The following is a 22897-nucleotide window of genomic DNA, read 5'->3' as shown; positions in this document are numbered from 1 at the left end:
GGCACTGCTTTCCGAAAGCATCTGGATTATTTACACTTCGTCTAAGCAAAACAAAGATTTCTACATAATGTAAGAAAAGAAAGGATCAAACCTCCCCCTGTAGACAAATTTCATGGGTTCCACGGCCAGTGCTGTTGCTACAATGTCATCAGCATTATGTCTTCTTCCACTGACAACCATCAAACCGTCCATTTTGCCAATAACAAAGACAAGTCCACCTGGTCCAATAAAGCCTAGAAGTCCAGTCCTTATAAAAGGATATTCAGTGATAGGGCCACCAGAACTGGTCATAGGAAACACCTGCAAAACAGAAACATGGGGTTTCAGTTCTGTACACAGAGATCAGGCTGCAAAGTATTTCAGGCATTTTCTCTCAGATGGCTATTCTGAAACAAAGTAAATAGGTCACTGGTGATGTTCTTTATCCTTCACTGACCATAAAGGGAGTGTCAGGAAACTCCTACACTCGTGTGTACCTGAGCTACAACAAATTCAATCCCACTCTGTTTACCATACACATTTTGAGTCTGTAAATCATTTATGACGTTAAAAAAGACACAAATCATCACCAACAGTATTAAATAAAAACCCATGCTGAGCAGACTGCCAACCCGAGGTGCTGTATATAGGTTAACTGAGAGCTTGACTCATGAACATTTCAGTAGAGGTTTTCAGTACCTCATGCCCATTTTCAGCACAGTGTAAGAAATGTGCAGGCTGGAAGTGAAGCTATTTTAAGGTACAGCACATTAATGACTCTTTCAGCTGACCACATTTTTATTTAAGGTCAATTAGGTTCTCAGAATAGTTGTGATAATGTCTTTCTGTAGCACACCTGGAAGTGAAAACACAGCCCTATAGGGCACTTCTTTAAACGTCTGAAAACCAGACATACGTGACTTCCACAGACAGATTCCTATGGCTTTTTCTATCCTAATTAGCACAGTGTTATCCCTTTGGCATGTGAGGTACTTTGAGCTGCATTCTGACACAACCATACTTTTCTGCAGTCCTTAAATAGTCTAAAGGCAAAAAGACAGTGGCAAGTAGAAGACCATGCCTATATAGTGTTCTTGAAGGCTCATCTAAAAAGAAAGGTCAAATTCTGCTGCCAGATGCCCATGGGTGACTCTTATTGAACAGATTTAATGCTTATACTTCCTTGGCCATAATTTATTTCAGGAACACAAAACTCTTTGACACCCTAATACCTGCAATGTGAATTATGCAGTAAAACAGAATAGTGATCCACTTGGAGAGGACACTTAAGAACATGCTTAACATTAAAACAGAGTGGTCATGCCCACTCATTGGCAGTTTATTTGCTTAGCATTAGGAATAAGTCTAAATCAGTCTAAATATGCTGCTAAACCACTGACAGTTATGAATTATGAATGATATCACAATTACAGCAAGTACTACAAAATGAACGTATGTACCTTTCTACCTTGAAGTATGTAAAATCCAGGATTATCACTCACACTGGCTATTGCCAATTGTACTTGCAGCATAGAAATCAGCTATCAACAAATTTCAGATCACAACAGCATAGTAGGATTCCTTACTTCAACAGTAGGATTGAGAATCATATCCACTTGTCTCCATTAATTATATAATGTGCAGTGTTTACAACATTCAGCTCTGCATTTTGCAGGAGATATTAGTCACGTTAGTCTATTAAAGTGGTAATGTATTAAGGGAAACCTAAATGTATTTGTGTCAATTTCTGCCATAAATATTAAACAAGAAAAGAATTGTAGCTTAAAAATTATTTTTTTTTACTTTTTCTCTAATTTGTTTAGCCTTTCACACTGTCTTCAGCAGAAGTTAATGATAACAAGTGAGCACGTACTACAGAGCTATCAATACAGCTGTGTGCACTGGAGTCAGAAAACAGAATCCACAAAGCCAAAAGGCTTTCACCTAAGGCAATTCAAACAAAAGCAGGTGGGGACTAATCAGGAAAAGGTTTCTCTGCTCTTCAGATACCTCTCTCGAAGACTACATCTGTCAGGATTCTGTATAAATACAAGCCTTAATGCTGTAAGTGCTGTGGAAATGTTGAAAACAGCTTTCTAGAGATACCAAGCAGCTTTCTTACTGTTTGCAATAATCAAATTCTGCACATAGATTTGTACAATATTATCTTTTGAACTTGGTCTTTCTTATTCCTTTCATTCTGATTTTTTCAGCTCCTGGTATCTGAATATTGAAGTAAAAGCTCTTCAGAGCCAAAACTAAACTCACATAAAGATCTACTAACGCACTTAATGAAATAGGCTTCAGTGCAGATTATCTGGGTAGAATACAGGTCCCAAGCCACAAGCATTGATTAGTATTGCTATTCTTATACTGTTAATATCAATACTTCATGTCAAATATTATTTTGAAACAGAAAAAGTTCAAAAGGAAGGATTTTATATAGCACTTTTTGTCAACTTACCTCAAAAGTATTTTTGGTCATGCCCGAGAGTCCATAATATGATGTACCCGTTGCAATAGCACATACACAAAGTTCTCCTATTTCATCTGTTTTACAGAGCTGAGGAATTCCATCTGGCTTCACTGAACACATTATAGCTAGAGGGAAAAGAAAAGAATTCAAAAAACATTATAAAATGAACCACAGAATAACATAAATACTGTAGGAAAGACATCAAGGTGGAGAAGGCATAAACAAATGAATTACATGCAGACTAAAGTCTAACAAAACCTTGAACATTACAGTGTTTACCATTATCAAGTGGTTTTCTATTATAAATAACATTTATAGAACGAATGTAAGGATCTTTTTGTAAACTCAGTCTTTACATCGATAACAATACCTATTTGCCTTGCTTTCTGAAACTGCAGTTCATCTGTAATATTGCTGTGAAATGTGATTGTTTGGATTTTGGATACCCAGCTTTGCCTCAGTCAGTGCAAAATGAAATATCCTAATGGAGCCCTTGATAATTACTATACATCCAGGGAGGCAGGCAACCAGGAAATCTACCTCTCAGAAAGTAGCAAGTAACACCATATGAAAGATCAATATATTCCTGCAGACTAATATGTCTGTTTTACTGAGAATCTATCAGAGCTCAGACTCCCTCTGTCTGGTCTTACAGGCCTGCAGAGACAGCAGGAGCTAAGCAGGAAGGATTAGAAAGCACTGGTCTGAGAAAGAAGAACTATTTTATGCCAAGCATTTGAACAAGAATCAGGAATACTGCTTGAGCTCTAATCTCTGGAGTTGGAGTACAGCATTGGTAGATTTTGTAGTTGCAAAGAGGATATGATGATCAAGGGAAAGTAGAAAGAAATCAACACAACTTTTAAGTACAAGTGTACAAAATCTTGAACGACCTTTCACTCAGGATAAATAGGAGCATGCACTTTCATTAAATTTATCAGAACATAATATGAAGTGCAAGGTGGCACATCTATTATAATATCTCACATGATAACTATTAAACAACAACCAATTGTATCTTCCTTTATTTTAAGTTGTTCAACTAAAATTTTGTAAGACGCATCATTATGTTTTATTGCTTTGGTCCACAAAAAGCACTCTCTTATGAAAAAATACAGTAATAGCCTTTTCTAGTATCCACAGCATCTTATTTAAAATGTATCTGTCTTATGAAAAGTGTTATCTTCCTCTTCAGAAGCACTCGTTTCAGTTTGAATTTATCAACATACCTCCTCTATCTAATAACTGGGTGGTAGCACAAGACCTTTGGAAAAACATTCTGCAAGCTTTCAGATAGCAATTGTACTGATCCTTAGCACAGGCTATGAAAACTTTCCCTACTGAAACCTTTTGTCTTTGTTGGACTTACGGATATTTATAGCCACAGTACTTTAACTTCCTTATTTTCTCTACTAACACCCCACAGCTAAGGAACAGATGTTCTGATGTGGTGGCAGGTTATTTAATACATGCTGCTAATGCAAGCAGACAGACACTGAGGTAAATGCAGACAAGAAATCTTGGGATTTCCAAACCATGAAGTTTTGTAAGCTAATGCTTTTGGATTAAAATGTTTTCAAGGAGCTTGTAGTCCCAAAGCTTGTAGTCCGGCAACAACAAATACGCTCACCTGAAACTTTCTACTCCCAATTACTTAAACTGATGAATCATATTAAGTTTCAAAGGAAGTTTCTCACCTCCTGGCATCACTAAGCCAACATCCTGGACGGTCAGGACGGACAGCTTTTCTTCAGAGTCCACTCGAATCACCCCGTAAGTGAGGCCATGCATGGACAGAACTCCTCTCCCCGGCGGCTGGTTGCTGTCGTCTGTTGGTCTACAAACACGGGTTAGAGCACCATGCCCCATCAGGCAGGTGTAAACACTGACTTGTGCTTAATGGACTACTATGGCAAATACTCCTCTGTTTCAAGAGCTTAAAATTTCCCCTTTCCCCCTCCCCTATTAGGCCTGATAAAATCCTGTTTTTCAGTCATTTCTGAGTAATTACATCTTTTATCTCTCATTCAGTACCCACCCACATATATGGGGCTGCTGAGATGCAACTAACCCCTAACATTTACTCACAACAACCTGTATTTCATTTTCAGAAAAATTTATAAAGATTGCCTTACCACCTAAGTAAAGAGCTTTTACCTAATTTTTAAAATACTGAAAGATGGTGCTGTTGATGTGGAAGGAAACTGCATTACAAATAGTTGGAACTGATCAGTAAATAACTTGATAAATTCTATGTTATCTATTTTGAGGCAGCCTGGCATAGATTTACTGTCAAGTATCTGTGGAAGACACAAGGACTTCACCATCTACATTTTAGTGCATAATTGAATTCTTCCTATTCCAATTTACCACACGAAAATTAAAACAAATTACGCCTTCATCAGTCATGGTCAAAATGTTGTGGATGCAGCCTCTCAGTAACATCTCAGCTTGCTGGGATTCATTGCCTGCATGATGTAAGATTCCACAGCATCAGCACAAGATGCCTGTCAGATTGTTTCAGTATAAAACCACCTGCTGTACCAGACGATACAAGTATACCTATGGAGAGTGTGGCTTGAGTAAATGAGCGTTGACGTATGCAAGTTACCAAGCCAGGGATATGTGTCAGAGCTTTTCATGTCTGGAAGGACTCTTGCACTGTCCTGCATTTTGAAATGCGGAACTGGGAGGTGAGGTGGTGCTGATTTGAGGTCAGATTATGCATCCGTGAAGAGCAGACTCCAGCTCTTTCCAGGATGGGTAAAACAGCCAATATGTAGCTCACAAATTTTCCCATATACTCCATCACAATACAACTATTTTTAACAGATAATGTCCTTTGATGTGACATTTCTCCTCTGCTGTGCTTGAAATACTAGATGGGCCTCAGCCAGTCCTGCTCATGTAAGCCTTGCCCTGATGGGCTCTATAAATTTCAATTAATAGGTTTTACGAGCCATATTTCTCAAGTGACATTGTCAACAAAGAAGGATGTGAGCACGCTTGAAAATGCATTAGAGCATAACAAATGGCACTAGTAAACAAGCACCTGTGATAAATAACACTCCCATCATTTAAAAGGAACTTTCAGTGACATTACCAATCAACTTTCTCTCATCCCTGCTCCCCAAAACACACATTTCGTGCTCATGAGAAGAAAGGTCTCCTGCAGGCTTCTCAAAGACTTCCAGAAGCAGAGGCCATCTGGACTTCCATCACATCCATTTTCTTGCACTACTTATCACACAAAGCATTTTGAAAGCAGCTCCTATTACCATTTACAGATACAATCTATTTGACCACGGCTTTTTGCCAGCCATTTAAATGGGAAAAAACCCCTGTCCTTAAACCTTTGCATTCCCTTATGCAAGTTAAGGGTTCAGACTAATATACTATAAACCAAAGGGGAATAACGTGAATTATTTGCATGACACATCCCTTTGAATATTAGGCTTTGTGATTCAGCTCTAAGACTGAAGTACCTCTACTCTATTACTATCTTTTGCTAAATTATAAGGTTATTTCAACTGAGAACTGGTTTTGTTACTTTTCCTCATAGGAAGTTCAATAAAAATACACCATAGATTTTGAAAGAGTCAGAGCATTAACAGGGAGCTCTCTGGATCTCTGCTCTGCAGGGAGTCATTTTAATGCATACTTCAGCAGTAACTCTTTGGAACTTGTATGATAATGACTTTACTGTCAGTGGAGATGGCTTGAACAAAATGAAAAATACTACATTTCCCAAGTTCATCTAGCATTACCCTACCATTAAACAGAGTTCAAATAAAAGGAGATGTGTTCAGTAGCATTCACTGCAGTAAGAACTGCTCTGAAATTACACAGTGACGCACTGAAGATAAAAATGCCTAATTTTTTATTTTGAATTATCCACAATGCTATGTGCTAATAAATTTTTTTTGTAAGGTCTCAATGCTAGTTAATTTGGAAATGAATTTTTAGTGCTTCAGAGAGCTACAGGCTCAGAGCTTCTGTCTAGAAAGGGCACACCAGCCATGCCATTATGAAGTTCTCCCACTTCATAACCTGTGATTTGGGCCAAATTTTCCAGGGTCGGCCCAGGAAATTCAAAACCTGCTCAGTGCTCAGCACAAGCAACGTCTCCTGTCCATTCATACCCTCTCTGAACTTAGGCAAGAGTTCATTCCAAGAGAGCAAAGGCCTGCACAGCCAATGGCAGGGAAACCCATCTACAGGAAAGACACTTGGTACTTCTTGCATAAAGCTGAGAATAGGCTGGTGGTGCTCAGTGAAGGGCTTTCTGAAATCCTGTAGTTCACAGAAAGACAACTAACCTGGACAGGGTAAGTCCCTGATGGATTGATTTCAGATGTTCTAAACTAATAATGAGGTGGCTGAAAATCAACCACACTCTTGGCCTCAGCTCCCTTTTCCTGTAAATGTTCTGTAGGAAAGCTAATTGAAAATCTAGTTAAATTTCACTTGGCTGGTGCATTTAGGAATTTGTGGCAGGAAGTATTTTACTTAATGCTATTTTAGTGCTTTACACGTTTATACTGCATGTTCTAACATGTGAAACAATTATAATTGGCTGCAGAAACACGAACTTAAAAACAAAGTGCTTATTGTTCTAGGTACAATTTTTGGAAAACTCTGCCAAAACAGACAATACCTTACACCATTTACTGTGTGCTACAGCACTCCTGACAGGATACTGCTGCTAGAGTAAAGTCCTATGAGAGGCTGAGAATGTTGAGGGGCTCTGCCTGGAGAAAAAGAGGCTTAGAGGTGACCTTATCACTCCCTACCACTCCCTGAAAGGAGGCTGCAGCCAGATGGGCCTTCTGTCTCAAGTAACAAGTGACAGAACAAGAGGAAATTGCCTCAAGTTGTGCCAGGGGAGGTTTAGATTGGATACTAGGAAAAATTTCTTCACCCAAAGGGTCGTGAAGTATTGGAGCAGGCTGCCCAGGGAAGAGGCTGGGACGGCATCCTTGGGTATTTAAAGGATGTGTGGAAGTGGCACTCAGGGACAGAGTTCCGTGAAGGCTTTGCTGGGTCAGTGGTTGGATTCAATGATCTTAAAGGTCTTTTCCAACCTGAACAACACTGTGATTGTATATACATAACGCTTAACAGTTTTAGTAGCATTTAGCAATTTTAGTGGAATTTTTCTATTTTATTTATAGTCACAAATCCCGCAGACTCAAAGAGCATTTCCACATGATTACTGAAGAGTCTGTGAATGGTTAAAAAGTGCCTGTCAGCCAAAAACAACCTGCAGAATGTCATCATTCTCTCTAAACAGAGTAATCAAGAATATGATTTTCCCCAATGGCGATTCCACTTAATTCTCTCATTTAATTAATTTTATGCTTACAGTGGCATTTTTACATTTTTATTTACAGAATTTGCTTTTGCATTTCAATTTATTTAATTTAAAATCAGATAAAATTACAGCAATGGGGGCCATAAAGCATTCTGAAGTTAAATCACTACTCTAAAAATTCTTCTTGTATGTCTTCCTTGGACATAAACAAATTACAAACTATACATATCACACAGAAGTTAAATATGCAGATTCATATTTAAATTTTTCTCTCCTTTTTTTTTTTTTTTTTTTTTTCCAAATTACAACATACACACATTCAGTGGGTCTATTTTCAGTAGTGAAACACATACCTTCGAATAGCCACAGTGAGAGCTTCCGGTGAACTAGCACAGGGACAAATGACCTCCTGCCTTAGACCTTTACTTTGGAAGACATTGAGAAATGCATCACAGGAAGAAATGGACCCTGGGAGAAAGTAAAAAAAAAACAATCAGAGGATAAAAATAATTTGATTTCTGAAGTGATGCTATTTAAACTGCAAATTTACTGTTTAATATATAGGCTTTTCAGGAAAATCAATTAAAAAGGATCCATGTCCACTGGGAAATTCATCAGAGCTGCTACAACTATATATACGTATATATGATATATGCAGCTGTGTATATGCATACAGGGAATAAAGCCTAATTTTTGAGCACGAAATCTTTTAATTACGCTTAGATAGAAAAACTATTACTGCTAGATTTACAGTATCAATTTCTTTGCAGTGTACTTTTTCAGGATGAGGGAAATTAAGGATTTATTTCAGAAATTCCAAACAAACTACCACAAACAAGCAGATCACCTGTACACTGGTATTTTAAATAATACAGAGAAACAGCTCATGTTGTTAATTGTCATTAAGTGATTCAGATGTGTTTCTCTAGAGTAGCATAGGTATTCCCCTAAAATTCTCAGTTATTTCTGCATCTGAGAACCATCATTCAGAGGAAATGTTCTGATCTTTTCTATAGCTTAAGGTCTTCATTGCTTCAACTCTTACAGATTCAGCCTTTATACATGACTGTGATGTTAAACAAAATTGGATTTACTGCAACTTACGTTATATGGAACATCAAGTTTGTTTCAGGATGAGCTAAAGAAAAATATACTTTGAAAAAAATCCCAAATTGATTACTGCTTCCATAAATATCGCACGGTTTGCAGTAGACAAAGTGCACATTTTGCAAATATTTTAGCTAAGATGGCTGAAGATTGAAGCTTCAAATGCAAGAGAGAAACCCCTTCCTGTTCTCCCCTGTACTGGAGCAGCAGAGCTTACAGGGGTTTGCCCCATCAGCCACAATCAGCATCCGCAGCGAGGAGAGGTTGATGTCCCTCTGGTCTCGGTGTGCCACCAACGCCCAGTGCATGTCTCTGGACTTCACACAGGCAACTTTTGCTGCAACAGCAAGGAGAGAGTTACTAACACACCATTTAAAAGCTAGACAGCTAAACAGACTGCAAAATTTGCACTTTTGATTTTGACTATCACGCAAACTTTTGTTTATTCCTGTTCCTTACCTTTGTATTGACAGACTTTTTGTATCCATGACAGTGGATTCACTTTCATTAGGGAGTATGGAATACTTATGACATGCATCATGTTCATGACACTCTGAAATCAAAAAGATAAAAGGATTTTATATAAAAATTGTGCCACAACTACTCATACTGTGTTGTGGGCAGGAGCATCAATGCAAATCACTCTGTGCTTATTTTATTGTCAGTGCTGGCATTCACCTTTTCCTATCTAGCTACCTACATTAGGATGAAACACACACCTATTTTCCAATGCTTTAATTAAGGATTAAGGATTTAGACTAATCTGATTGTAACTTCTATGCAGTACTGAAAGGAAACATTTTCTTTCTATTCATACCCCGAGATTCACTCTAAATAGAAAAAAACTTTAAAAAACATGGGCTGAAGATTGTCTGCATGCTTGCTATGTAGGTTAACATTATCTCTAAGCTTGATAAGCTGCCATATATGTGAACACTGTACTAAAAAGGACAAAAGCAGCAAGATATCTGTCCAAGGAAATCCATCTCAGGGAAGACTAAAAGCTACCAATGGTAGTGGAGCACAAATTATTTAAAAGACAGGAGACAAAGAAATTGAAATCCTAGAGTAAGTAGAAATCAATTTATTTTAACAGAAAATACATAGAGGAAGTTTTAGTCCCTCTCCAGGTGAGCTAATTCCAGTATTTTTAACAAGGTCATGAAAAGTTCCAGGAAGTTTAGAAAAAGCAGCTGAATGAATCCAATGACAAATCCAAAGTTGATTTCTCAGTCTGAGCCCATCAGTTGCATCAGTGATTTCTCAGTCTTAAAAAAACAACCTGTAAATGAGCTGCTGCTTTACTTCTGTTGCCATTTAGAAATATCTCCTGAGGGCAACATGCCTCCCCTCATAGCAGCTCAGGTTAAATACAGTATTTGTTTTGGAAAACCTAGGCTTAAGAAAGGTTAAGTGTCCCAGTGGATTAGTCATCTAAACACTTGGAGAACTGCAAAAGATAGTTCTCCATTCAGTCTGGCACAAGCATAGGTACGGAAAACAGGCAAGTAGTGAAAAAAATGAACTTCAGAACAAGATTAATAGCAAAGGAAGGCACAGAAAAACTCTACTAGACACTTCCTTTCAACCAGTGATAAAGATGGTTTTCTTAACATGAGATACTTATGGGTGTTAAGCCTAATCGCTTCTTCTTCAGAAATGTTATTACTGCACTTTGATAGTAAGAACAGTATAACACTGCATGGGAAAAACATATCAGATCACTGGGAATCCTGGGGACTCCCAAAACCATGGGACCCCCAAACAATGACCCTTCAAGACTTGACATCTGTTCTTAAAATGATCAGTGAATTTTGTCAGTCACTGATGGCAACAGCACCTTAAGAAGCAATTCTTAAAAATATGCCAACTGTTTTCCATGTCAATTGAGGAAGACATTCCAACATGAAGTAGAAAATTAATGCAATTTAAAGTATTTGGAATACTTAATGCTAGCAAAAACATCTGTGGTGGGAGTTTAGACAGGGAAGCTAGTCAGAGGCAATAGAACTATGCCACTGGATAACTTCCCTACAGAGGCAAGTACTAATTTGATTTGTTTCTGCTATAAAGTTTGATCTCAAAATCTCATATGGGTGAGAAACATGATAAGAATGGGATCACAGTATTTGACATGATACATAAAAATACACTGACATCCTTACCATGCTGATTATGGGTAAGTGCACTAGGAGAAGATCATGAGTTTAAATGACATTTATTTTGCTTTTAAAGCAGAACAAACTTTATTAGAAGAAACGGTAGGACATCCCAGCCTGTGACAGCACTAAGCATATTCAGTTAGTTTATTTTCAAATACTCAGATAGAATAAAAAAACATACTTACAGTAAGAATCCCATGCCATAAACCAACATCCTTCTTGAAATCTAGTACATTCACAATTGTTTCAGCTGTCCAACAAAAACAAAGCAGAATTTATTTTTTAGAACATGGCACTGACTCAAGGCAAACCTACTCAAAGGAAGGAAGCTTCAGTATAACATGACTGATGACCTTAAAGGTTAACTTTCAAAGTAAATCTCCACTGCAGCATTTATATTGTTAAAGACATCATTTGTACTTCTCCTATACATATTTTAAACATGAACATATTTCCTGAAACAAATAATAAAAAAAAAAGATGTTTTTAAATTTAGAAGCCTTTGGCACCGAACTGTGTAAAAGGAAAAAAAAACATATAGGAGACTGATGAGAAATAAATTACAATCCCCACTTGATTTTAAGGATGATGCACGGGGAGTGCACTTCATACCTTCTGTGTATCCACATGCCTGGGTCAGAGCTTGGCAGTGTGTTAGCAGTGCAATCCTCGTCACAGTTACCCCAAGCACACTTCCATCTTTACATGTTTTGTACTAAAAAGAAATGAGCAGGGAAAGTCAGTGTGAAATAATTGCCCTATTTCCATTATTTAATAGCTGTTTAAAGTGTTTCCTCTGCAGGTGAATGATGGACACATCTAATGACTCTATTTTAAGAAGGCAGCGGTACTGGGGAGTTTTGGAGGCATTTCTTTGTTAAAAAGGCTTTTTTTTTTTTTTCAGATAGGCTTTCTCTTTCGACTGAAGATTCCCAGGTTTGTTATCTGAAATCCATGTGTTTGAAAACAGGCATTATGGAAACATAATTCTAACAATTCTGATCATGTCAGTGCCTAATGGACTGGCTAGATTTAGCAGAGAATAACCTAGTTCAGTCTGTTCAGTGTTTACATGTTAGATTTTATAGGCCAACCACTAAACCCCAGCTTCTCCCTTTTGCATCTTATAAGGCATGTGATAAGAGCTGACAGCAGAATCCTTGCTGGGTGCTGTGATAATAATCTATATGTATACAGTCTGAGAGACATAAGCTCTTTGATCAGAAGAATATGAGACTCATGAAAAAGCAGCAGAAAAGAGGTGGGAGACCATTGGTGATCACTGAAATAATTTTTGTAACTTTTTGTAAGTGTCTGAAAACTATCAGTAGCAGATAATAAATGAAACATTTATCTTTCTCCATGATGAAGATAATCAGCAAGATTGAGAGTGAAGACATCTCTGCTTCTCTAGCCCAGTGTCCTGAATGCACAAAGACAGGAAACACCTTTGGTCCATTCACTTGCACTTAGTCCCTTTGAAGAATCATTTAAATTCAACATTAACACCACTGAATTCAAAGCATTTGAGTCTATGCAGAAGGGAGAGAAAATGATGGGAAAAAAGGGAGGAAAATTAAATTCAACAGCATTGTTAACTTTCCCTTCCTGATGCTGTTCTGTTGTAGGGAGTGTGACTCATAAAGCAGTAAGAGACAGGCAAGAATTTGAACAAGAAATTCCATCTCTTTCAAAGGATCTGAAGGTTGTGATACAAGAACTGAAGCTTCACTGTGAACCGTGTCATCTATCTGTCTCAAAGCTAGTGGGCAAGCCCACACTGAACAGAACCGAGATTGCTTGAGGCAAATGTAATATAACACTGCAGCAGCCACATAAAAACATTAATGTTAGAAACACCCAAAATACAATTTAACATTCCATTGACTCTTCTGAAATCAGTATTGTCGAATTTATTTAGAAAACATTACTTATTAACAAGCTAAACCAGGATGTTTTTTGCTTCTGTGACTACTGAATGAATAATGATGTTTACCTAATCCAGAAGTGCCATATGTAATGATTTGAGGAGAAGATGCATCTTCATTAACTCACCTCAATGTAAGCTGTGTCATTGTTGGCATCCTTGATGTGTGGGAACCAGTCACGAGGTGGCTTGGAGAGGTGTTTAGACTCTGTGACAAACCACAGCAACTTTGGCCAGCCTGAGGTACAAACAAAAGCCAGCTGGATAAGACAAGACAAAAGCCTTCCCTGCCAGAGTTTTATTCTTGAAAAGTCTGCGTCATCATTACCTAAACATTGCTTCCTTTGAACCTCAGAGTAGTATGGGAAAGAAGATTTTGCAGAACTGTGTCTTACATTGCCATGTAAGATATAACCAAAACTATGTATTCTATTACCATCTGTTCAAACCGGGTGGAGCAGTGTTCTTTATCTTCCACAACTAATCCTCTCTCCAGGGGATATCTGCTGTTAATGGGCCACTGAGGCTCAGTTCATGACTGATAAAATTACATCATCCCGTTGTGAGATGCTCCACCCAGGGGGTGGAACCAAGCATTCCTACCTGGATAAAACGTGAGATTCAGAACACCAGAGCAGCCTTTTCCACTGGATTCCCAGAGGAAGACTGGACTCATCTCACCACCACTGGACTTTCAGAGGAAAGTTACACCCTTCTACAGGACCACCTCTGCTCCAACAGAAGCACATCTGTCACTCCGGGAGGACTTGACTGGACTGCTAGCGACACCCTGACCAACAGGGTGCCAGGTTGTATTCCGACTCTGTCAGTGTTTCCTTTTGTGTTTGTTTGCTTGTTTGTACTACTACATTTTTATTTGAATTTTCCTAGTAAAGATCTGTTATTCCTATTCCCATATCTTTGCCTGAGAGCCCCTTAATTTCAAAATTATAATAATTCAGATGGAGGGGTTTTACATTCTCCATTCCAAGGGAGGCTCCTGCCTTCCTTAGCAGACACCTGTCTTTTCAAACCAAGACAAATTGCTTTCTTAACACATCTACTGAGGTCTTTTTAGGCAGTCCCCAAGGGAATGGCTGGGCAGTTTAAGCTGTTATTGACCCAAGCAGTTTCATTAACACTCCTTTGTCAGAAGTTACTGTCCCTACACTTCACTAAAGGAGTGAATGTATGAATACTTCTCACCTACTACAGTCCTAAGTCTGTTGCTTTAATTTTTGTGGCCACAGATGATCTCAGCAGCCTGGCTGAGCTATCAGAGAACTGGATTGGGAACCCTGGTGCTCTCTCCATCCATGAGGCTGGAACAGCCATCACTGTCAGCAGTGACACACCAGGACTGCTGTATCCCAGCAGCTCCTGTGGCAAGTGTTTCATCAGGGGCCTGACCCTCACCCCTGGCCACTAAACAAGTGCAGTTTGTTGTAGTAAATGACCAGTGACAACCACGATAAACTAGGGTTAGATTACCTTTAAACTGTGGTATCTCCCCTGTGGGGCTTTTAGGCAGTCCTTTATGGCATGCATCGCTGGTCAAGGCCACGGTAACTCCACAGCTTCCAAGCAAAAAGCCTATTTGTTGACTTCCTGCATCCTAAGAGATGACAAAATACAAAGAATTGATTAGAAGTGATTACAGGCTGAAATAAATTTTGTCCTTGGACACATTATCTTGAGAGGGAAACAGTCTCTTTCCTTTAAATTGATTTTCTTTTAGGTGACTATCAGAACTCATCTGTACATTGACAAAGGAATTCCACAAGCTAGATATCCTCTTTTTTGTAGCAGCATAAATCATAAAGACAGTGGAAGCCATCAGATGGCATCTGCTCGTGCATCTCTTCAGAAATGACGAGTGCTGGGAGCAATGCCTGATCTGACAGAGGGTTGTTCCATCCAGAGGGATCCCTGGAGAAATGGCCAGACAGGGCCCTCATAAAGTTCACCAAAGAAAAATTCAAAGTCCTGCACCTGTGGAGGAACGAACCCCTGTCCCATAATGGTCTGGAGAGCAGCTTTTTGGTCAAGAACCTGGGGGTCCTGGTGGACAGCAAGCTGAGTGTGAAGCAGCAATGTGCCCTGGCACAAGGAAGGCAAATGGCAACCTGAGCTGTGCGAGGCAAAGCCCTGCCAGCAGGCTGAGGGAGGTGATCCTTCCCCTCAGCACCAGTGAGGAACATTTCCAGGGCTGGGACCAGCTCTGGGCTTCCAAGCAGAAGACACAGAGCAACTGGAGAGAGTCAGCAAAGGGCCACTATGATAATTAAGGGACTGGAGCCTGGAGCATGTCTCCTACGAGGAAAGAGTGAGAGCTGGGACTGCTGAGCCTTGAGAAGAGAATGCTTAGGGAGGGATCTAACCAAAACACCTGAAGGGAGGGTGTGAAGAAAATTGAGCCAGGTTCTTTTTTTACTTTGCCCAGCAATGGGACCAGAGACAATGGACACAAACCAAAACAGAGGAGGTTCTCTCTGACAATCAGGAAACACTTTTTTACTGGGAGGGTGACTGGCTCAAAGCACCCACAGAGGTTGTAGAGTTTCCATACTTGGAGATATCCAAAGCTACCATGGATCCTGGACACCCTGTTTGAGCAGGGAAACGGGACTAGGTCACCATCACACATCTCTGCCAACCTCAACCATTGTGTGATTTTGTGACAATTCTAAGAAATAATATGGATTACAAATGCTTCCATCTGGAGAAAGCTTTCAACTATTAAGATGTTATGATGGGTGTACAGTGGTGAGAGTTTCCGTATTTATGCTGATCTAACCTGATTTATCAATAACCATTTCATTGAGTAGTTACAGGCATGTTTCAGGAGCACTACATACAGTCAAGTGCCCATTAGAGTAAGCTCATTACATTTTAGTTTCATCAAGGGGATAGAAGCAGTGAGATTAAAAGTCATGTAATGATCTCCCAGTCTAGGCCAAAGCTGCTCTTTAGGAGATGCTCTGCTTCTACAGCATTACGTCTGCTTTATGTATGGAGTCTTGTCATTACTCTTTTATGAACTTTACATCTATCCACCAGGCTCTTCAACAGAGCAAAGCCCTACATGCAAATGCACATAGAAATATTAACCCTTTCTTCACAGAATTATTCTACTGAAAACTGCCTAAAGACATTCACAAGATCAAGTTAAAGTATCTTTCAAATCAACCACAGAGCACACTCAGCCACGGAGACAACCAGAAATACAGAACAGTTGCCTTAATCTATTGATTTATTCAAAGCAAAATTGTATGATGGAAAGAAAGCCCCAGAGCCTGACTAATTCTTAATGCAATTTTTATGTAGTCAAATAAAACCATCTAAAATGGAGAAGCAATGAGAACAGAGGAAAAGCAAAAGCTTACTTTTCCATACCACCTCAAAATATGTATACGGCAGCAATTATCAGAACTTTGACAGCTGAGCAAGCAATGTGAGACAATTAACTGATCTGTCAAAGTCTACGCTATATAACTCCTTCTATTCAGAATTATTGTATTCACAGTTGCTTACTATAGCCAGAAGGCTTATAAAACCAGGAAAAAATGAAAAGGTATTTTTCAGCAAGGCTTTTTAAACTTAAGCTTGTGTATCATCTTTGCCCATATAAAACCAGATAATGAGAGTATTCTTGGAACAACAGAGAATAATACTCTGGTGTCTCCATGAACAACACTGCGGGGTGCATGTTGTTGGCCCCACCACACCTGCACCAATGGGGCTTCCAAGACTTAATGGGCTTTGTCGAGCATTAATTACTGTCCTCACTGACTCTCATGTCAGCTGATCCACATCTCTGTTGTCAAACCTACAGGACAAGCACTTAGCCAGATCTAATCCTGGTTCCATGTGAGGATGAGACCTGTCTCCACTCTTGGAGTCTGCTCAGAGGAATGAAATGTGGGTGCCTGAACAGTGCAGGAGGGAAAGCTCTCCTGAGGGTCCCTCAGAAGGAATGGCAAGAAGAGGAAGGCTGGAGTGCTCCATGGAGAAAAACACCCCTTGGTCAAGACAGCTTCTCAGACCTGCTACTCTATCATTTATAAAGGGAGGTCCTTAAAATATCAGATTCATACTATCATTGCTCAAAATTTCCTATTATTTTAACCTAATAAATGCTTACTAATATATGTATGAATGTCTAACTACCAATTAAAGAAAGGCATACAAATTTTTTAACTGAATGCAGCAATAGCATTGATTTTTAAAACAATTTTAAATTACAATGTTGTTGTAACTGTATATCCTATAAAAGACTGCTACAAACTGTTTCACCACTATATCAAGAAAATGCCAATTCTCAAGTAATGAAATTCCATTTAATGCAGAACTTTGTAAACAGAAATTAACCTAACAAATTCCATTAAGAAATCTAACATAAGGAAACCAGTAGAAAGTGTGGACCCTCAAGCATCAGCATACCAACGGCCCTGGGGGATGCATCAGCTAAGAAATCACCTGCAAAACTTGCCTCACAGCAAAACAAAACAACAAGAAAAAGCAACTTGTATTAACAGTGTAGATAACACAAGAAAGAATGACTAGACTTTCCCTCAGTGCTACATCGACTGTCCAAGAGACAGTCTAAGAGAGACTTCTTAATTAAGAGAGACTTCTTAAAGAGATTTCTTAATCCAACTTATGCACATATAACAGTTTGTAGCAGCAGACTGCTTTACATCAGGACAACCCACCTTAAACAGCATTAAAATCTTCAGCCCATTCTTTTCTGTACAGATATCCTTTCAGCTGTAAGGAAAACGTGACTGAACAATCATGTGATGCAACACTACCACAGGAGATCTGAAGAATTTCACCAGGCATGGGCAGTGTGCTTTACAGACTTTCAAATCCCACACCATGCTTTGGTGGCCTAAATCCTGCCTTGCAAGATAAAGGTAAATCAAGATGCTGAAGCGGAGGTGCTGTGAAAGACACTGTTCTCAAGGGTCACAGGAGCTCCAGTTGAGGATTTTGCAGTATGAACCCAATGAAGCTTTCTGGAAGTCTACTTGATGTCCATCAATTCCATCTTCAGCCTCAGTCTCTCACATCTCAAAACTAGTCATCCTCACTCACCTTCTGCCTGCTTCTGGTGGCTCCATCCTACCCAGAATCTAAAACTACTGCAGAGAACAGAGACATGAAGAAAGGGCTGACATCTCTTGCCCCATGTAGGTGCTTCTGTGATAACTGGTGCCCCACAAAAGAACTTGTTTCTAACAAGTGGTGTTGGGATACTGGACTGACAGCCAGGAGACGGAAGATCTGAAACCTTTACACATCCTGCAGACACACAGTGTTACTTACACACCTAACCATGTAAACATGACAGTCTTTGCTGCTCCTCATACCTCAGCATGACAGGCCCAGAACATTGAGGTCCTCGGGCAAAACTGTTTGAAACTGTGTTTGAAAAATGAAGTTTGAGTTAAAAGTGCAGTCCTTTGTCTGAGGCTGTCAAGGCTTACACGTGGGCCACAAAAAAAGGCTACTCACTTTGAAAGGAATGATTATTTCAGATTTCACAGACAAGCTATCAAAAGGCCTGCCTTTTGAGTAATGTGAAATGAAATGGTTGCAATGGCGAAAACTACTTTGCAAGTAGCAAAGAGACACACCCAAATAATCTTCCACAAAACAACCCAAAAAACCAACCAACCAACCAAAAACACCAATAAACAAACAAATCCTCTGCCTTTCTCAAATAAAATCACTGTCCTACCTGTGAAGGGAATAGATTTTCAGGACACACTGGTTTGTAGGAAGTGTTACTTGCTATTTTGGAAATCTGCTACTTGGCAACCCCATACTTGCCATAAACACTTTATATTGCTGAATGTTATGGGCACAGGAAAAACCTCAGGGAGCTGGTGGGGACCAGGTGAAACAACTCAATGCAGTCCCAACTGCAAGCAGGGAGAGACTTGCCAGAGATGCTCATTGTCAAATCCTCCACAATTCACAGTTTGAAATGACACGTAATGCAGGTGGAAGGCAAAACACAGAGCTGAGGTATTTTAACATGAGGTTTGAGACCAATTGCTGACTTTGGAACTATCATTTTACATTTCTTGAAGGCACAGCACTTGCTGTGGTATGAAAAATGAGGTGTGCATAGCTTTAGACTATGTCTGCGCACACCTAGAGAGATCAATCTTTCAGATGAAGCAAGCCTGAAATCCTCTCTGCTGTAGGCAGCCATTCAAAGTTCTCTAAGGACTTTTATTAAAGGTTCCCTAAAGGTTTTCACCAGTACCTGGAGGCAAATTGTCTTCTTCCTGCTGCAGAGTGATAATTCATTGTCAGGATAAAAAAAATCCCACGTGTGGTTGCATTTCAGCATGCTGTTAATGTCATTTCTATAATGCTTTGTGAGAGTATCTGTGTGAAGGAAAACAATTATGATCCTGTCTCCGTGAGTGAGAGTGCATGTCCTTATCTAATAAGGAAGGAAGAAGAGACAGCCTGTGCAAAGGTTGGCCTGATAAAGGTTACTTCTGTTCACTTGAAAATCCCAGACTGCTTTCAAAATGAAAATTACATGGTGGGGCATCACAGACTGAACTAATCTTGTTTTCTGTTACAATGCTTATTTGAGCTCCAGTGCCCTTACCCTAACAAAAATTTGCTGGTAAAGAACAAATAGGGCAATGATCGGATGCCAAGGCCAAGCATCACCAGTTCTGAGCAAAAACTGAAAAGGCATCGAGGAAACCTTTTCTTTTTAAAAAGACCTTAGTAAAAATTAAACACAGTCCAGACACAATCTTCATAACCAGCTCTTATTTGAAGAAATTAACTGTCTCCTCAGACAACAGCTTTGGTATCTGCCTGCAATTTGCATGTGAAATCTGCAACTATGAGCACCTTTACATCCAAAAATCTTAATAAAAGCAAGACAATGGTTATTTTTGGCACCGGACACTGCATGAAAGGTGCTATTCTCTCCAGGAAATTACCATTTTCTAAACTTGAAAATATAATAAGGAAACACTGACTTTAAAGGTTCTGTGATTCACTGTGGCAAACTGAGCCAGGACTTCTTAGTGCTCCGCTGCTGAAGTGTATGAAGGGGGATGGACAGGCACAGGGCTTGCAGGGCCAGCAGTGTGCACCAGGGGCTCAGGTGGAGCTCAGGGAACTTACATTCTTCAGAGGGACTGGAAGACTACGCCACTTAAGAGAATATAGAAAACATTTTATACATATTTTAAATCCAGGGGAGAAAGAGATGCATTGTCAAAAGATGTTCAAAAGCATGTAGAGCTCCAGTGTTTCTGGCACACTACAGGCCTACGATGAGTAAAGCTGAGAGAAAGCAAAGCTCATTTTATCTCGAGCCCTGAAACACAAGGAAAGATGTCAAGGTGTATTTCCTTCGGACCAGCATTCTTCTTTTAAAGAAAGACATGACTGGGACAATTTCTCTGTCTTGGAAGAGATATACCTGCCAGGCTACAGTTAAAGCTTTAATAACATTTCAGGATTTAATAAAAAGAGTTCCTGAGAAACAGTTTTTACCCTGTATGAAGCATCCTTTAAAAAAAACCTCAAGCGTACTCGAGTGGGTATCTCCAGATTTCCTATGACGATACACAATTCTTCCAAACATACTGTGAGAGACAGCATCTGGAAGGGTACAGAAATGCCTGCTGGAAGCACACATAGCATTAAATCTAATAGGCTAGGAAATAGCATTTTGAGTGAGAAATTAATTTTTACATGCCTTCATGTCACACACACCCTGCTACAAATTCTGCCTGTGATAAGGAGGCCATGAAGATCTGTGAGGGATAGATTTCTGCCTATGTTCACAGCATGTGACCGAGCATAACTGTGAATGTGCTTGGAGGACAAAAATGTTATTTTTAGATTAAAACTGATTAGCTCCCCTGACTGTATCAGAGCAGAATAATAATATTTTTCATGGTGCCAATCAAATGGAAAAAAAAAAACATTGACCTAAAAAATATAAAGAAAAAGAAATCAAAACCTTATTTTTAAATATTTTCATGAGGGACATAGTAAATCAGTTCGAACTAAAACTCAACATGTTGAAACTCCCATCTCATGTACTTTGATGGTACATTCTATGACAGTTTGCAATTCACATCATATCACACCTGCAATGAAAGAGTTTGTAATACTCCAGCTTCAGACAAGATTAACGTAAATGGAAGTTATGAAGAAAGAGCTGCTGTATAGGACATTATTTGCTAATGTTTGGGGAGCATAAGCAAATTTGAAGAGAGGGACACTATTATGAGAGAACAGAGCCTGTAAACCAAGGGATGAGGATTAGCTGCAACAATTTTGGGGAGTGATGGTGATAAGGGCATTGCAATGGTAATGCAGAGAAAGGAGGAGAAATAAAAATGCTGCTTGTTCTATTGTTTCAATGACTGCAGAACCCCTGACTGATGCTTTTAGAATGAAGACTTGGTTTGAGATTTCAGTTTTTAATTTTAGATCTGATGTCCCAATCTAAAGAGCCAAAACCATGCTGCATGAATTCCAAGTTCCAATTTTTCCTTGCCAAACTCTGGGACGAATTCTGGGAATAAAAGTGGAGAATGCTGCATGGTTGCTGGATGTTCAGACAATCCATCCCAAATACCAGGTCACACATCCCCTGAAGTCCTGGGGGTATTCTAGGTATTCTGTCAACATAAAGGTGGGATACAGACGGAAAAAGCAAGACAAGATGGACCTTCACCTAATAATGAACTGGGAAAAAAATCCTGTCAAAATCTTAAAAAAAACCCCAGTTATGCTACAAAGAAAAGGGAATACACACAAAATCTACGTGCTGGTAAAGCAAAAACCTCTATTTGCATGTGGGTACAGATGTCTGCAGAGTAATCTGTAGCGCAGAAGTCTAACTGGCTGCAAACATTACTGCTCAGTTTTAAAATGCCAGGGACAAAATGAGCTGAGCTCTTTAGGAGAATGTAGAACAGTATTAAAGCTGCTAATACAAACTTTTAATATTAAAAATGGCTGCTAATAAAACTACCTGAAATAGCTCATCCTGTATCAGCTTATTATTCTGTAAGCCTACATAATAATACAATACAATACAATACGATACAATACAATACAATACAATACAATACAATACAATACAATACAATACAATATAATATAATATAATATAATATAATATAATATAATATAATATAATATAATATAATATAATATAATATAATATAATATAATATAATTTAGCTGGTCTATTTGCTAGGTCACATCTCTGTCCTCCAGAAAGCAACCCAAAAAAAGATGTCCACTGCCAGAATGTACTGAAGCATGCAGAAAAGAGAAAAAATAATGGGAAAGCATAAAAGAACAGTCTAGGCCATTGTGTGATGACAGGAATGACATCTTCCCACGGATGCCAGAAGCAATCCACTGCCATTTGACCAGGCAGAGGTATTCCTTCTGGGACTACTCAGAACACGATTTTCATCTCATTGTTTCCACTCCAGTTGCCTTTCCATATAAACAAATGCAAAGATATTTGCAATAGTATATGCCGTGAGATCGCATAGCTTTATTTAGAGAGTACAGATCATGTTGCTTTTTTAACTGACATCTCTGTTATTGTGTTATTAATTTGATATTTCAACATTGTGGCAAAAGATAAACAGTCTGAGTCTGTAGATATTCCTTTATATAAATATATATATATACACATGTGTAAGTGTATATTTATATATCCATATATAGACACATATTTAAAAAAACAAACACCCAAGAGGTGCAGCCAAATTAGGCTAAGTTATTCATTTGACACAGAGTATTTACTCCGACAGCTGGATTTTATAGTTTACTGGATGGATGTGGTATCAGATGTTCCAAAATAAATCAAATTTACACCTATCTATGTGCTTTAAAATGTCATTAAA

The 22897-nt window shown here is 38.9% G+C and overlaps 1 protein-coding gene across 6 annotated transcripts in view; it reads right to left on the bottom strand.

Moving 5' to 3' along the window:
• The window catches only part of DIP2C (disco interacting protein 2 homolog C), a 309083-nt gene that overhangs the window by 66557 nt on the left and 219629 nt on the right, over positions 1-22897 (bottom strand). For all 6 annotated transcript variants that reach the window (XM_066200565.1, XM_066200584.1, XM_066200575.1 and 3 more), the window contains 10 exons: positions 14457-14580; positions 13094-13203; positions 11651-11753; positions 11224-11288; positions 9336-9429; positions 9094-9213; positions 8123-8237; positions 4153-4292; positions 2444-2580; positions 92-300 (listed from right to left, as the gene is read on the bottom strand). In XM_066200565.1, coding sequence (XP_066056662.1) covers positions 92-300; positions 2444-2580; positions 4153-4292; positions 8123-8237; positions 9094-9213; positions 9336-9429; positions 11224-11288; positions 11651-11753; positions 13094-13203; positions 14457-14580 — 1217 coding nt within the window. The remainder of the gene's footprint in view (positions 1-91; positions 301-2443; positions 2581-4152; positions 4293-8122; positions 8238-9093; positions 9214-9335; positions 9430-11223; positions 11289-11650; positions 11754-13093; positions 13204-14456; positions 14581-22897) is intronic.

Source organism: Chamaea fasciata, unplaced genomic scaffold, assembly GCF_029207755.1.
Source record: "Chamaea fasciata isolate MVZ Bird 193981 ecotype frontalis unplaced genomic scaffold, bChaFas1.0.hap1 SCAF_1, whole genome shotgun sequence".
NCBI classification, from domain to species: Eukaryota; Metazoa; Chordata; class Aves; order Passeriformes; family Sylviidae; genus Chamaea; species Chamaea fasciata.
The sequence above is the reverse complement of the archived record's forward strand: the minus strand, read 5'-3'. Positions and strand labels throughout refer to the sequence as shown.